General features: G+C 40.0%; 2 protein-coding genes across 2 annotated transcripts in view; one reads left to right on the forward strand and one right to left on the reverse strand.

The window, feature by feature from the left end:
• The window catches only part of CFTR (CF transmembrane conductance regulator), a 385597-nt gene that overhangs the window by 251274 nt on the left and 120229 nt on the right, over nucleotides 1-14094 (reverse strand). The window lies entirely within an intron of this gene.
• Nucleotides 11555-14094, forward strand: part of ASZ1 (ankyrin repeat, SAM and basic leucine zipper domain containing 1) — a 62488-nt gene continuing 59948 nt past the window's right edge. Inside the window, exons 1-2 of the mRNA XM_081537880.1 lie at nucleotides 11555-11728; nucleotides 12136-12235. Of these exons, the coding sequence (XP_081394006.1) occupies nucleotides 11603-11728; nucleotides 12136-12235 (226 nt within the window). The 5' untranslated portion in view covers nucleotides 11555-11602. The remainder of the gene's footprint in view (nucleotides 11729-12135; nucleotides 12236-14094) is intronic.

Raw genomic sequence — 14094 nt, forward strand, 5'->3', positions numbered from 1 at the left:
AATACTCAGGCACTTATGAGCTTCTACTATTTCCTAGTAGTATACAAATATAATGTTCTTTTGGAGTAAGGGTTAGCTACTCTTAAGACACTTTCTTCCACCATGCCTATCTGAAATGCAGTAGCTTTATGGATATACACTAAAAATGTAGGAAGAAAAAATAAAATCATAAGAGCAATAAAAAATCTACAAGTTCTAATTTCTTAGTTAATGCAAACAAAAAATAGATATCAATTCAAAGAAAATTATTCCAGGGACCCATTCAGTTGTGAACCTGTATCCAACTCTACAGAACATTCCATTTTAGAGTTTTATTGACACCCCCTACATTATGAAGAGTAAACCAATATTCTTGATTTCAACACTCCTTGACACATATACCTCTACATATACAGATACATCCCTGATTTTCCACACATTTTCCTTCACTAGAGTAAATTTAGCCACCATTTACCTAATATTTCAGGCTTAAAACTTGGATGTCATATTAGCAGTTCTTATCTGCTATCTCCACAAAACACATATATACCCTGCCTCTGGCATCTAGCCACCTCCAAAGATAACTCCTCTTGACCTATCCTCTACAATAATTTTCAAACCTAGGTTATGTATCAGAATATTTGAAGAAATAAACATGACACAAACAAACATTTTCATTAACCATTACGTCCTTGTATTATATCAGTTAATGCTTCTTTTAACCAGTACCCATTTCCATCATTTTCTGATGATTTTTAACTCTTTGTTTAAGGATTGGTTTAGTTCTCTGGTCTAATCATATTCCTTAAGGAAGAAAACAAATCCAAATAAGAATCCATTCCTGTATTAACAGTTTAACCTCATCATTATGGATTTTTATACTCTCCCACTGGACAATGATAAGTGCCCTAGATCTAGCCCCTGGCGTCTTTCTTGTACAACCTTATGTAACCCTGGCTACATGTTAAAATCACCATAGGAGCCTTGAGAAATATCAACTCCTAGGGATTTTTATATAATTGGTTTAGACTGGGAGTGGCTAGAATCATCTCCAGAGGACACTAATACGCAAAGAAACCAGACTATTGTGGCAGATTCTTAATTGGAGTTTCTGATTCTCTTCTTTCTCTCCTACATACAGTCTTTTCCCCCCTTTAGCCAGAATGACCTTTGAAATTGGAAAGTCAGATCCTTGTAACTCCTTATAACACTGAATAACACTTCAGAGACGCCTTCTTTGAAATCCCTATTTCAAATTCCCATTTTCCTCCACTAATGTCTCTTCCTTTCACTTAGTTAAATTTTCCTTATAGAATTAATTATTACCTGATATATAATTACATATTTGTTTCTTTGTCTTACTAGACTATAAACACTCTGAGGTCAAGAATCTTGCCTGTCTTTCTTACATCCTCCGTGTCTAGAAAGTATAGTATACTATATATATTGGGTTGGACAAAATGTTTGCTTTTTTCCATAAGATGGCTCTAGCAGTGCTTAGTTGCCTTTAACTTCACTCAAAACAGTTTATTTAGATTGTATTGTGACAGTTGTCATATCAGGGTGCATTAAAAAACATCAAAACTGATGAATTTTTACATGGTCATTTTAATATCAAAGATGGAGGAAAAAGGCAACATTTTCAGCATATTATGCTTTATTATTTCAAGAAAGGAAAAACACCACTTTGGACACATTCCATCAGTCACAGCACCTTCTCCACACACTGCACAAATTTTTCTTTGTGTTTCAGCTGTGCTTTTCCTTTCTTGAAATAATAAAGTGTAACATGCCAAAAATGCTACTTTTTTCTTCAATATTAAAATGGCTATGTAAAAATTCATCAGTTTTGATAAGTTTTTTAATGCATGCTGAAATGATAGCTATCACAATACAATCTAAAAAACTGTTTTGAATGAAGGTAAAGACAACTAACCACTACTAGGCCAGTCTTCATCCAAAGATATGTTGTGTATATGATGGAATTGGAAAGGAATCCTTTACCATGAGCTCCTTCCGGAGAACCAAATGATTAATTCTAGTAAGTAGTGTTCCCAATTTGACCAACTGAAAGCACTCAACGAAAAGCGTCCAGAATTCGTCACAGAAAATGCATTATCTTCCATCAGGATAATGCAAGACTGTATGTTTCTTTGATGACCAGGTAAAAACAGTTACAGCTTGGCTGGGAAGTTCTGATTCATCGGCTGTATTCACCGATGGATATCTGTTTATTTTGGTCTTTACAAAATTCTCTTAATGGAAAAAATTTCAATACCCTGGAATACCATAAAAGAAACCTGGTACAGTTCTTTGCTCAAAAAGATGAAAAGTTTTGGTAAGATGGAATTATGAAGTTGCCTGGAAAATGGCAGAAGGTAGTGGAACAAAATGATGACTATGTTGTTCAATAAAATTCTGGATGAAAATGAAAAATGTGTCTTTTAGTTTTACTTAAAAGCCAAAGGAACTTTTTGGCCAACCCAATATTATACAATAGAAAATAAGCAAGAATTGTAATGATGTGATAACATTAAATTTAAAACAAGTTCCCCACAAATATAGCATCATCAGAGGTACTGGTAAAATAAACTGTATTAGTTAATCATCACTAACGTCTGAATCAAAGCTTAAAAGTTAAAACAAAGCAAAGCAAAACAAACAAAAAACCACCCAGGAACTAAGGGGAGCCTAAATTTGAGTAATATTTATTTCTCGGATACTTCTGGTTTCCTGCCCTCTTTGTTTTACCAGTCTCCTGTCATCAGTGAACCAAGCAGAACACTGTGGTCCTTAACAAAGAAGGTAGGTGGCTTTCTGACCCAGTCCAGGAAGTCACCCTGGGGGAATTCTCAAATCTTTTCAGACAAAATCAAATGACCCATTTCTTATCTGGACAGGAATGAAGTGAAGCTTGTGATTAACCTGTAAAAATGAATCGAGGTTTATTCTGAGTCTGGTTTACTAATCGGAAGATGAAATCTGCTTTGCAACAGAATGCTTTAGGGAGGGGGTGACAGTGTGAAACACACGGGAGAAACAAGTGTCCCTCTAGGGCGTGAGTGCTTTTGTGGGTGTCACACTTCCCTGAGTTAAATCTGAGCCCCATTCCAGAGGCAGAGAGTCTGCTGTGAATTCTGACCACCCACCTAGTGGTTGTATAATCTTGGGCTGTTTTCCTAACCTTTCTGTACTTCAGTTTCCTCACCTGTAAAATGGAGACAATAATACTTACCTCAAAAAGTTATAGTGAGGATTACATGAAATTAATGGATGTAAGGTACTTAGAAAAGGGTCAGAGCACAGGAAACTTCTACATAAGTGTTAGAAAGTAATGACTAAAAGCATGAATTTCAGAGCTGTTTCCAGCATTTGAATTCCAGCCCTGCCAAGGTAGGTGACTTTGAGCAGGTGACTTTACTTTCTGTGTCTCCATTCCCTCTTCTGAAAAATTGAGATCAGATTTACCTCAATAGGGTTGTATAAGTATTAAGTGTCTTCATATAGGTAAAGTCCTGAGAACAGTGACTGGCATATAGGAAGTACTATAAAATGAATTTAGTTTCATTATTATTGCTGTTACTATTATTATCTTAGGTTATAATTCAGTGCAAGATTTTTGAGATATTGATCACTTCCAAGTCTCCTGCTTCTTCGATCATTATTTCTCAGGCCCCTTGATTGCTTCCTTTTTTTGGTGGCTTTCTAAAAGAACAGTCATTCCACAAGGATGTATTATTGGCCAACTGATCTCTTCAGCCTATCCATTTTCTGTGGTAAAATGAAGCAGGACTCTATGGTCCTTGCCCCCACTCCCAACCCTATGTCCTCTGCCTATCTTTTGCCCTTGGAAACCTTCAGTCAAAGAATAAGTTTAATCAGAGAAATGAGAAATGTGGAAACAAGGGAAAACAGTCAAAGGCAACTAAATAATAATAATATAGTCATTAAGCCAAGTCAAGGACCTTAAGTTCCTTCTCAAGGGCTATAGATAATATTCTGAGCCATATCCTGTAAGCTATCTTATAGATACTGAAACTCCAGGTGGAGAAGTTAACTATATGATGACCAGACTGTACCCAGGACATGAGCAGCTACAATTCTGAGAACTGGCCTCAAAGAAATGAAACAAACCGATCTTGGAACTGAAGATTAACAGTACATAAAACAATCAAGATGACACTGGTCAGACCACCTATGACCAATTTGAAGATGACTGTCAGAGATGACTGCTATTTCTGCATGTAGCCCCCTCCTTCTGTCTATAAAGTCTCTTGTTCCACTGGTTACCTGTTGGGGGGAGTCAGCCTTTGGACAGATGTCCCCTCCCCCCACCCCCACCAGTTGCTGGCATCTAAAATAAAGTAAACCTTCCTTTCCACCAACCAGGCCTGTTTATTGTCTTTTCAGCGGCAAGCAGCTGGACCCACCTCACTATTCGGCAAGAGTGGCAATATCATTCCTTTAATATATTCATTATCACCTCTTAGGAAGATGGTTTCTAAAGCTGAACTGATAGCTCAGGACTCTCTGGGAGCTTTCCACCTTATCTGGACATGGATGTTCCTCAGACATTTCAGATTTCATGCAAAACAAAATTTATCTCTGTTCCCTCAAAATGTTTTCCTCTTCTAAAGCCCTTGTCACAGTATCTTTGACTCTTCTGTCCCCTTGTCCTTCATATACAGTCACCAAATCCTACTGATTCTAATTCACAGTAAATTTTGAATGCATCCTCTTTTCTCCATCTTTCCTGCCACTTCTCCAACTCACAGTTATGGCAGTCTTATAACGGGTCCTGCCACCTCCTAAAAACTTCTGAAATCAATACCACAGCTTATTCAGCATAAAAGGGAAGGAAGTAGAGATATATGTTATAATGTGGACCTTGAAAACATTATGCTAAGTGATATATACACATTATTAGGATAAATTGTGCCCCTTCCAATTCATGTCCAACCAAAACCCATTACTGTGACCATGTTTGGAAATAAGGTCTTTGAGAATATAATCAAGTTAAGGTGAGGTCACAGTGAATTTCAGCTCAGTTCAGCTGCTCAGTTGTGTCTGACTCTTTGCGACCCCATGAATTGCAGCACACCAGGCCTCTCTGTCCATCACCAACTCCCGGAGTCTACCCAAACCCATGTCCATCGAGTCGGTGATGCCATCCAACCATCTCATCCTCTGTCGTCCCCTTCTCCTCCTGCCCCTAATCCTACCCAGCATTAGGGTCTTTTCCAATGAGTCAACTCTTCGCATGAGGTGGCCAAAGTATTGGAGTTTCAGCTTCAACATCAGACCTTCCAATGAACACCCAGGATTGATCTCTTTTAGGATGGATTGATTGGATCTCCTTGCAGTCCAAGGGACTCTCAAGAGTCTTCTGCAACACCACAGTTCAAAAGCATCAATTCTGCGGCGCTCAGCTTTCTTCACCGTCCAACTCTCACATCCATACATGACCACTGGAAAAACCATAGCCTTGACTAGACGGACCTTTGTTGGCAAAGTAATGTCTCTGCTTTTAAATATGCTATCTAGGTTGGCCATAACCTTCCTTCCAAGGAGTAAGCGTCTTTTAATTTCATGGCTGCAATCACCATCAGCAGTGATTCTGGAGCCCAGAAAAATAAAGTCTGACACTGTTTCCACTGTTTCCCCGTCTATTTCCCATGAAGTGATGGGACCAGATGCCATGATCTTAGTTTTCTGAACGTTGAGCTTTAAGCCAACTTTTTCACTCTCCTCTTTCACCTTCATCAAGAAGCTCCTTAGTTCTTCTTCACTTTCTGCCATAAGGGTGGTGTCATCCGCATATCTGAGGTTATCGATATTTCTCCCAGCAATCTTGATTCCAGCTTGTGTTTCTTCCAGCCCAGCGTTTCTCATGATATACTCTGCATATAAGTTAAATAAGCAGGGTGACAATATACAGCCTTGACGTACTCCTTTTCCTATTTGGAACCAGTCTGTTGTTCCATGTCCAGTTCTAACTGTTGCTTCCTGACCTGCATACAGGTTTGTCAAGAGACAGGTCAGATGGTCTGGTATTCCCATCTCTTTCAGAATTTTCCACAGTTTATTGTGATCCACACAGTCAAAGGCTTTGGCATAGTCAATAAAGCAGAAATAGATGTTTTTCTGGAACTCTCTTGCTTTTTCGATGATCCAGCGGATATTGGCAATTTGATCTCTGGTTGCTCTGCCTCTTCCAAAACCAGCTTGAACATCTGGAAGTTCATGGTTCACATATTGCTGAAGCTTTGCTTGGAGAATTTTGAGCATTACTTTACTAGCATGTGAGATGAGTGTGACTGTGCAGTAGTTTGAGCATTCTTTGCATTGCCTTTCGTTGGGATTGGAACAAAAACTGACCTTTTCCAGTCCTGTGGCCACTGCTGAGTTTTCCAAATTTGCTGGCATATCGAGTGCAGCACTTTCACAGCATCATCTTTCAGGATTTGAAATAGCTCAACTGGAATTCCATCACCTCCACTAGCTTTGTTCGAAGTGATGCTTTCTAAGGCCCTCTTGACTTCACATTCCAGGATGTCTGGCTCTAGGTGAGTGATCACACCATCGTGATTATCTGGGTCGTGAAGATCTTTTTTGTATAGTTCTCCTGTGTATTCTTGCCACCTCTTCTTAATATCTTCTGCTTCTGTTAGGTCCATACCATTTCTGTCCTTTATCGAGCCTGTCTTTGCATGAAATGTTCCTTTGGTATCTCTAATTTTCTTGAAGAGATCTCTAGTCTTTCCCATTTTGTTGTTTTCCTCTATTTCTTTGCATTTATCGCTGAGGAAGGCTTTCTTATCTCTCCTTGCTATTCTTTGGAACTCTGCATTGAGATGGGAATATCTTTCCTTTTCTCCTTTGCTTTTCACTTCTCTTCTCTTCCCAGCTATCTGTAAGGCCTCCTCAGACAGCCATTTTGCTTTTTTGCATTTCTTTTCCATGGGGAAATTTGGGTGAGCCCTAATCCAATACAATTGATGTCCTTACAAGAGGGAGGGAATTTAGAGACAGAGACATTTAGAGACACAGACACATAGAAGAGAATACCTTGTAAATACAAAGGCAGTGATTAAACTGATGTATCTACTACAAGCCAAGGAATGCCAAGAATTGCTAGCAACCACCAGAAGTTATGAGAAGACAGGGAAGGATTTCTCCCACAGACTTCTGAGGGAATTGGTACTGCTGACACTGACTCCAGACTTTAACCTCCAGAATGGTCAGAGGATAAATTTCTGTTGTTATAAACCACTCAATTTGTAGAAATTTGTTATGGTTGTCCTGAGAAACTAACATGTATAATGTAGATATACCACATTTTGTTTATCCATTCATCAGTTGAAGAACTTTTGGGTTGTTTACACTTTTTGGCTAATAGGAACAGTTCTGCTATGAACATTTGCGTACATCTATGATCTATTTTGAGTTAACTTTTTAGATGATTTATTTTTAAATAATTTTATTCATTTATTTTTGGCTGTGCTTGGTCTTTGTTGCTGCCCAGACTATTGTCTAGTTGCAGTCCACAGGCTCCTCATTGAGGTGGCTTATCTTGTTGCAGAGCACAGGCTCTAAAGCCTGTAGCTGCAGCAAGAGGACTCAGTAGTTGTGGCTCCTGAACTTTAGAGCACAGGCTCAATAGTTGTGGTGAATGGGCTTAGTTCCCCCATGGCACTGGGGATCATCCTGGATCAGGGATCGAACCTGTGTCTCTGCATTGGCAGGTGGATTCTTTACCACTGAGCCACCAGAGAAGCTGTATTTTGAGTTAATTTTTGAAAAGACATGATGTTTTCAAAATTAGGTCTCGTTTTTTTTTTTTAACATATGAATATTCAGTTGATCCAGCATCACTTGTTGAAGACAATCCTTCCTCCATTGAATCGCTCTTACACTTTTGTCAAAAAAACATTTGGTCTTACTTACATGGGCCTATTTCTAGGTTCTCTGTTCTGTTCTATTCCTTCTCCAATATGACACAATCCTGATTATGTTGCTGCTGCTGCTGCTAAGTCGCTTCAGTCGTGTCTGACTCTGTGCGACCCCATAGACGGCAGCCCACCAGGCTCCGCCATCTCTGGGATTCTCCAGGCAAGAACACTGGAGTGGGTTGCCATTTCCTTCTCCAATGCACGAAAGTGAAAAGTGAAAGTGAAGTCGCTCAGTCGTGTCCGACTCTTAGCGACCCCATGGACTGCAGCCTACCAGGCTCCTCCGTCCATGGGATTTTCCAGGCAAGAGTACTGGAGTGGGGTGCCATTGCCTTCTCCGCCTGACTATGTTAGTTACACAATAAGTCTTAAAACCAAGTAGAATTACTCTTACTCTATACTTCTTTCTCAGAATTGTTTGAGCTATCTAGTTCCTTTGCCTTTCCACATAAGTTTTAGATTAATCTTATCTATTGTTGTAGTCTGTTCAGGCTGATATAATAGAGTACCATAGACTGGGTAGTTTAATATAACAGAAATTTAGTTCTCACAGTTCTGGAGGCTGGAAAGTCCAAGACCAGGCTGCTGCCAATTGCAGTGTCTGGTGAGAACTCACTCCCTGGTTCATAAAGAATCTTCTTGCTGTGTCCTCACATGACGGAAGGGGCAAGAGCGTTCTCTGGGGTCTCTTTCATAAAGGCACAAATCCCATTTGTGCCAGCTCTGCCCTCATGACCTAATCACCTCCCAAAGGCCCCACCTCCAAATAGCATAATTTGGGGGATCAGGTTTCAACATATGAATTTTGGGAAGCAGGTGGTCCTGGGGGACACAAACATTTAGTCTACAGCATTTATATTTACAAAAAAATCTTGCTGGGTAAATTCGCATTTTAAAAATCAAGTTGGACTGTGAAGAAAGCTGAGCGCCGAAGAATTGATACTTTTGAACTTGGTGTTGGAGAAGACTCTTGAGAGTCCCTTGGACTGCAAAGAGATCCAACCAGTCCATCCTAAAGCAGATCAGTCCTGGGTGTTCATTGGAAGGACTGATGTTGAAGCTGAAACTCCAATACTTGGGCCACCTCATGCAAAGAGTTGACTCATTGGAAAAGACCCTGATGCTGGGGAAGGATTAGGGGCAGGAGGAGAAGGGGACGACAGAGGATGAGATGGCTGGATGGCATCACCAACTCGATGGACATGAGTTTGGCTAAACTCCGGGAGTTGGTGATGGACAGGGAAGCCTGGCGTGCTACGATTCATGGGGTTGCAAAGAGTTGGACACAACTGAGCGACAGAACTGAACTGATGTGTAGATGACTCCCAAATTTATATCTCTAAGACCAGCCTTTCTTTTGAGCTCCACAGCTAAACACCCAACTATCAACCTGACAGCTACAGTGAGTATTTATTTTGAATATGTTAATTTTGGGATGCTCATGTCAAGTTGATCCTTTGATCTTCCCCCATCTTTGTCAATGGCACCAAACACCTCCTTTACAGGAGTTTGAATATCTTTATATAGATACATACACACACACACACACACACACGCACACACGCACACCAGAACAATGTCTTTTATCAATTTAAATATTTCAGTGTTCAATTGCTGTTAGAGTAAAATCTAAAAAATCCTTGCCTAAGGCCAACAAGGTCCTCTCATCACATACCCCTTCCTTCAAAGAAGTTCTAGACTCAGGGCTTTCTGGTCCAAAGGCAATGAAAAAGGAAAGTGAGTGAGACACCTAGAGTGCACAACAGAAGAGCTCACAGGTCCCTGAGAGTGAGTGTCTTCAAGTTTACTTCCTAGAGCCTTCAACTGCCCTACCCTAGTCCAGGCCTGGGTCCCAGCTTTTCCTGCCTTAGGGACTTTGTACTAGTCATCTCCTCCACCAAGAAAGCTCTGCTCTCCCGATTCTCATGGTTAGCTCCTTCTTGTCATTTATGACTCTGCTTTGGTCAACTACTCCATCTAAAATAATAAAAACAATAGTAGATAAGATTTATTAATCTCTTACATTGAGCCTGACTCTATTCCAAGCTCATTACTTTGTTTAATCCTCCAAACAACCCTATATGATGAGTACTATCATAATCTCCATTTTACAGATAAGAGAACTGGCAGAAGAAGAAGGAGGTGAAGTAATTGCCCAAGAGCACACAGCTCCCAGTAGTGACTTGGCTGGGAAACAACCCAAGTAACTTGATTTCAGAAACTGAGCACTTGTTTATTTCTTTCACTCACTTACAATCTGCAACCGTCCTGCTTGTTTACTTGCTTACTGTCTTTCTTCATAGAACGTGAGTTCCATGAGGCAGCTTAGTTTGTCTTTGATGTTGGCTCCCCAAACTTAGTTATGCCTGACTGTGCTCAATGATCCGGAACATTTATGGAATGAATTCATTTAGAAAGACCAATCTTGTCCCCAAATAACCACACTACTTATAAATACTTATCTGTGAAAATCTCTGAAGTAAATAATTTCAAAATCTTACACCAAAGACTCCCTAACGAAAAATATACATGTATTGTAACACTTCCTAAGAATGGTGCATGGCTGTGCTGTGCTTAGTTGCTCAGTCTTGTCAGACACTTTGCGACCCCAGGGACTATAGCCCCTCAGCCTCCTTTGTCCACGGAGGTTCTCCCACTCCAATACTGGAGTGGCTTGCCATGCCCTCCTTCAGGGGATCTTCCCAACCCTGAAGGGATCAAACTCAGGTCTCCCGCATTGCAGGCAGATTCTTTACCAGCTGAGCAGGGAAGCCCTGGTGCATGGCTACATTCTTTTAAAATTTTCTTTGGGTACATGCATGTGCCCTATTCATTGATTGGTCTATTTTGGCAAAGATAATCACTGTGTTACAAATATTTAATCTAGAAATTAGAGTAGATGCATAAAAGTGAGTTTGGGCTGCTTTCACCTGTAGTTGTTTGCACTGCTTACTTTCTGAAAGTTTACATCATTTCTTCTTTCCAGCTCTTTTGATCCACCCTCTTCACTTTCCCCTTTCTGTGATCATTTCCTTTCAGGGTTCTATATTACTTATCTTGAAAGTGTTCTGATGTCCTGAAGTCTCTAAATTTACGATGATATCCGCGATCACAAGAAATTCAAAGGAAGATTTCTCCTGATTGCTTTGTTAGCTCCCATTTATCTGCTGGCTACTTGAATGTGCGGGTGATGCTCCTTGGGGAAATATTGTGGCCAACAGCATTGGCCAAGGTACGCATGTTTGACAGCGGATATGGCAGGGGCGGACAGGTGAAAGGAATGGGAACAAAAGCCTACATTTCGTGACATTGAAACCCCATTTTGCTCTTGCCACAAGTGGGACATTTTTAAACTGGAAAGACCTCATCAGGCAAATACCCTTAAAAGAAAGAAGGGTAAGACCCTCACCCCCCGAAAAGTATTGGCAGCACTGGCCAGAAGATCAAGTCTGCCCAGCCCGTCCCGCTGGCCTGTTTTCCTCTCCCGAGGGTTTTATGACTAGCAGAACAGGCTCAGGGCCGCTGCGCGCGCTCACGCACCTGCGCAGGAGGGTCCAAGGTCCCAGCGCTCGCGCGTCGTGCCTGCCCGCACAGCTTTTCCCGCGCAGGCCTACGCACTCCTCAGTGCGCAGGCGCAGAGGGAGCCGGTGGGCAGGCAGCCCGCTAGTTCCATGCGGAGAAGGCGAGGTGGTATGGCGGCGGGCCCCTTACGCGGTCGAGCAGTGGCCGGTGGAGGCGAGAGTAGCGAGAGTGAGGATGACGGCTGGGAGATTGGGTATCTCGACCGGACAGCTCAGGTAGCAAAGGAGGCCCTGTCTTGGCCGCACCCGGATCGGCCTTCCCTGGCCATGAAACCTCTTAACTTCCTTGCCTGTGTTTCCCTAAATTTTTTTCCCAGCGTGAATACAGGCTTTTGAACTCCAAACAAATTCGCAGTTTCCCTCTCATTTCCCTACTGTGTTTTCCATCAAATACGCCTTTTTAGGTTGTCAGTATGGCTCTTCACTTGGGTTTGAACCCCTCATTACCCATTCCCTTTAAAGATCCCTTTTTAGTTATGAATTAGACACAAATTTTGTATTTTTCTTCCCCTCCTCGCCCCTAAAATGATGTACCTAAAACCAGTCATTATTGTTTCCCAATGCAGTGTGAATGAATATACGTATAACGAGAATTTTTTTTTTTTAATTTTCTGTTTTCTTAGAAATTAAAAGGACCGTTACCCGTTGAAGAAAGGCAGGAAACATTTAAGAAGGCTTTGACCACAGGCAATATTTCATTGGTCGAGGAGCTCCTAGATTCTGGTGAGAGTCAAGGGATGGTTTCAAACCTCGCACAGTTGTTTTAATTCAAAGGGATTCCGTGTTTTAAAATATTTGAGTTGGTTTTATAATGGAAGCACAGTGAATGTTAGTCATATCAAGTGTCCAGCATATTTTACTTGACTCTGAGTTCTCTTTGCCTTATTTTTTCCTCTGATACAAATTTGAAATGCTACTGCTGATTACCTTTCATCAGTTCTTCCACTTCCTTAGAAAGGTCTACTCTGACTAATTCTACCCCGCTTTGATAATCTTGACTCACTTTTCTCAACATTTATCTGTCTATAATTTTGATTGTGTGTTTCTCAAGAGTTGTTTCCAGTTATGTACATTTTAGTTACAGTCTTTGCCTGTGTTGGTTGTGTCAGTGTGTGAATGAGAACAAAGTAGGAATCTATCTGGATACCTTTTCCCACCTATCGCCTGTTCAGTGTGCTTCTTTGGGAAAGTCATTTAAACTTCCAGAGCATCTGTTTCTCTATAAAATATCATAATTATGTCTTGTGTCCCATGACGTTTTTCTGTTTGCTAAATGTTTTTTTTTTAATTACCTTGACATGGAAGTGTGAATTGTTGATATTGACCGAAATTAATCAAAGGAGTAATAAGCATCCACTGTCTGCTTATAAATACAAAACATTCCCACACAAAATTGTGTATAGCAAAATGTTTTTCTTCTATGCTAGAGATGCATGGTTTAATGGAAAGTGAATCATTTGGGAAACAGTACAGTTCTGGGTTTGATTACTAGCCTGCCACTTGGCTCTGTAATCCTAACCAAGTTAGGAAACCTTCTAAGCTTCAATGTCCCCATTTTCAAAAGCAAGATGCATTGTATCAAAGGGCTTTTATTTTGGGGGGGAGGAGGAGAGATTAAAATGAGAACATATACAAGTCTTAGAACATATAGGCATTAATATAAATATTAACTGTTGTAACAAGTAAGGATTGTGTGACTTTGTGGACAATGGAGCTTGAGTTCATAGGTAAAGAATTAAATAAAATTTGAATAATTGAAAGATGTCTAATACTAGGATATGAACACATGCAGGACACATGCATAGTGTTGGATGGGATGGAATAGGCAGAAATTTCTTTTAGAAAAGAGAGCTTGTCTTGGGAGTAGTTGGACTAGATGCAGTGAAGTAATGGAGTCTCTTGAAAGGACTTGAAAAGAGCCTTCTGGTAAAGTATTTTTTCAACCTTTTTTAAATTTGTCTTTAATTACAAAAAATTTTAAGTTCCTTCTAAAAAACCAAAAACAAATAGGTGTAAGTAGAAAAACATCTTTGTCTCCACTTTCACCCCCACTATCCCTGAAATCTCCCTTTAACGTGTAACTCCTGTTTTAGTATCTCCTCATTTCCTTCCAGAGGTCATCGTTTAACACTTTAAAAAATATTTTTAATTTTTTGCCAAAGTCATACATATTTCTGTACTAGTTGGAAATCTTAATAAAAAAATGAAAGCTCGTTTTGAGTCAGCATTTTTAGTAGTCCAGCGATACCTCTGGTTTTTGCTTTTCTGCTATGCACTAACATTTTCAGATCTCTTTAAATTATTAAGTATTTTGGACACTCAAAAATGTATGGAGACTTAACTTTTTCCTCCTGGAGGTTAGCATTCTTCTATAGTTGGTATTTTTTATTCCTATGCATATCTTTATACTTTTACCGTATGTGTATATATCCACAAACAATGTAGTGTTATTTTGAATGTGTTTTTTTTTTTGAGCTATATGAAAATATCTTGCGTCAATTCATTTAAACTTATCTTTTTGCATTTATGCTTAGAACATCATGTGTTTAATAATTTACTTTTTTGAGTTTAGAGGTGATGAT

This window comes from Giraffa tippelskirchi, chromosome 10, assembly GCF_054371585.1.
Source record: "Giraffa tippelskirchi isolate mGirTip1 chromosome 10, T2T-mGirTip1v1.2.pri, whole genome shotgun sequence".
In the NCBI taxonomy this organism is placed as follows: domain Eukaryota; kingdom Metazoa; phylum Chordata; class Mammalia; order Artiodactyla; family Giraffidae; genus Giraffa; species Giraffa tippelskirchi.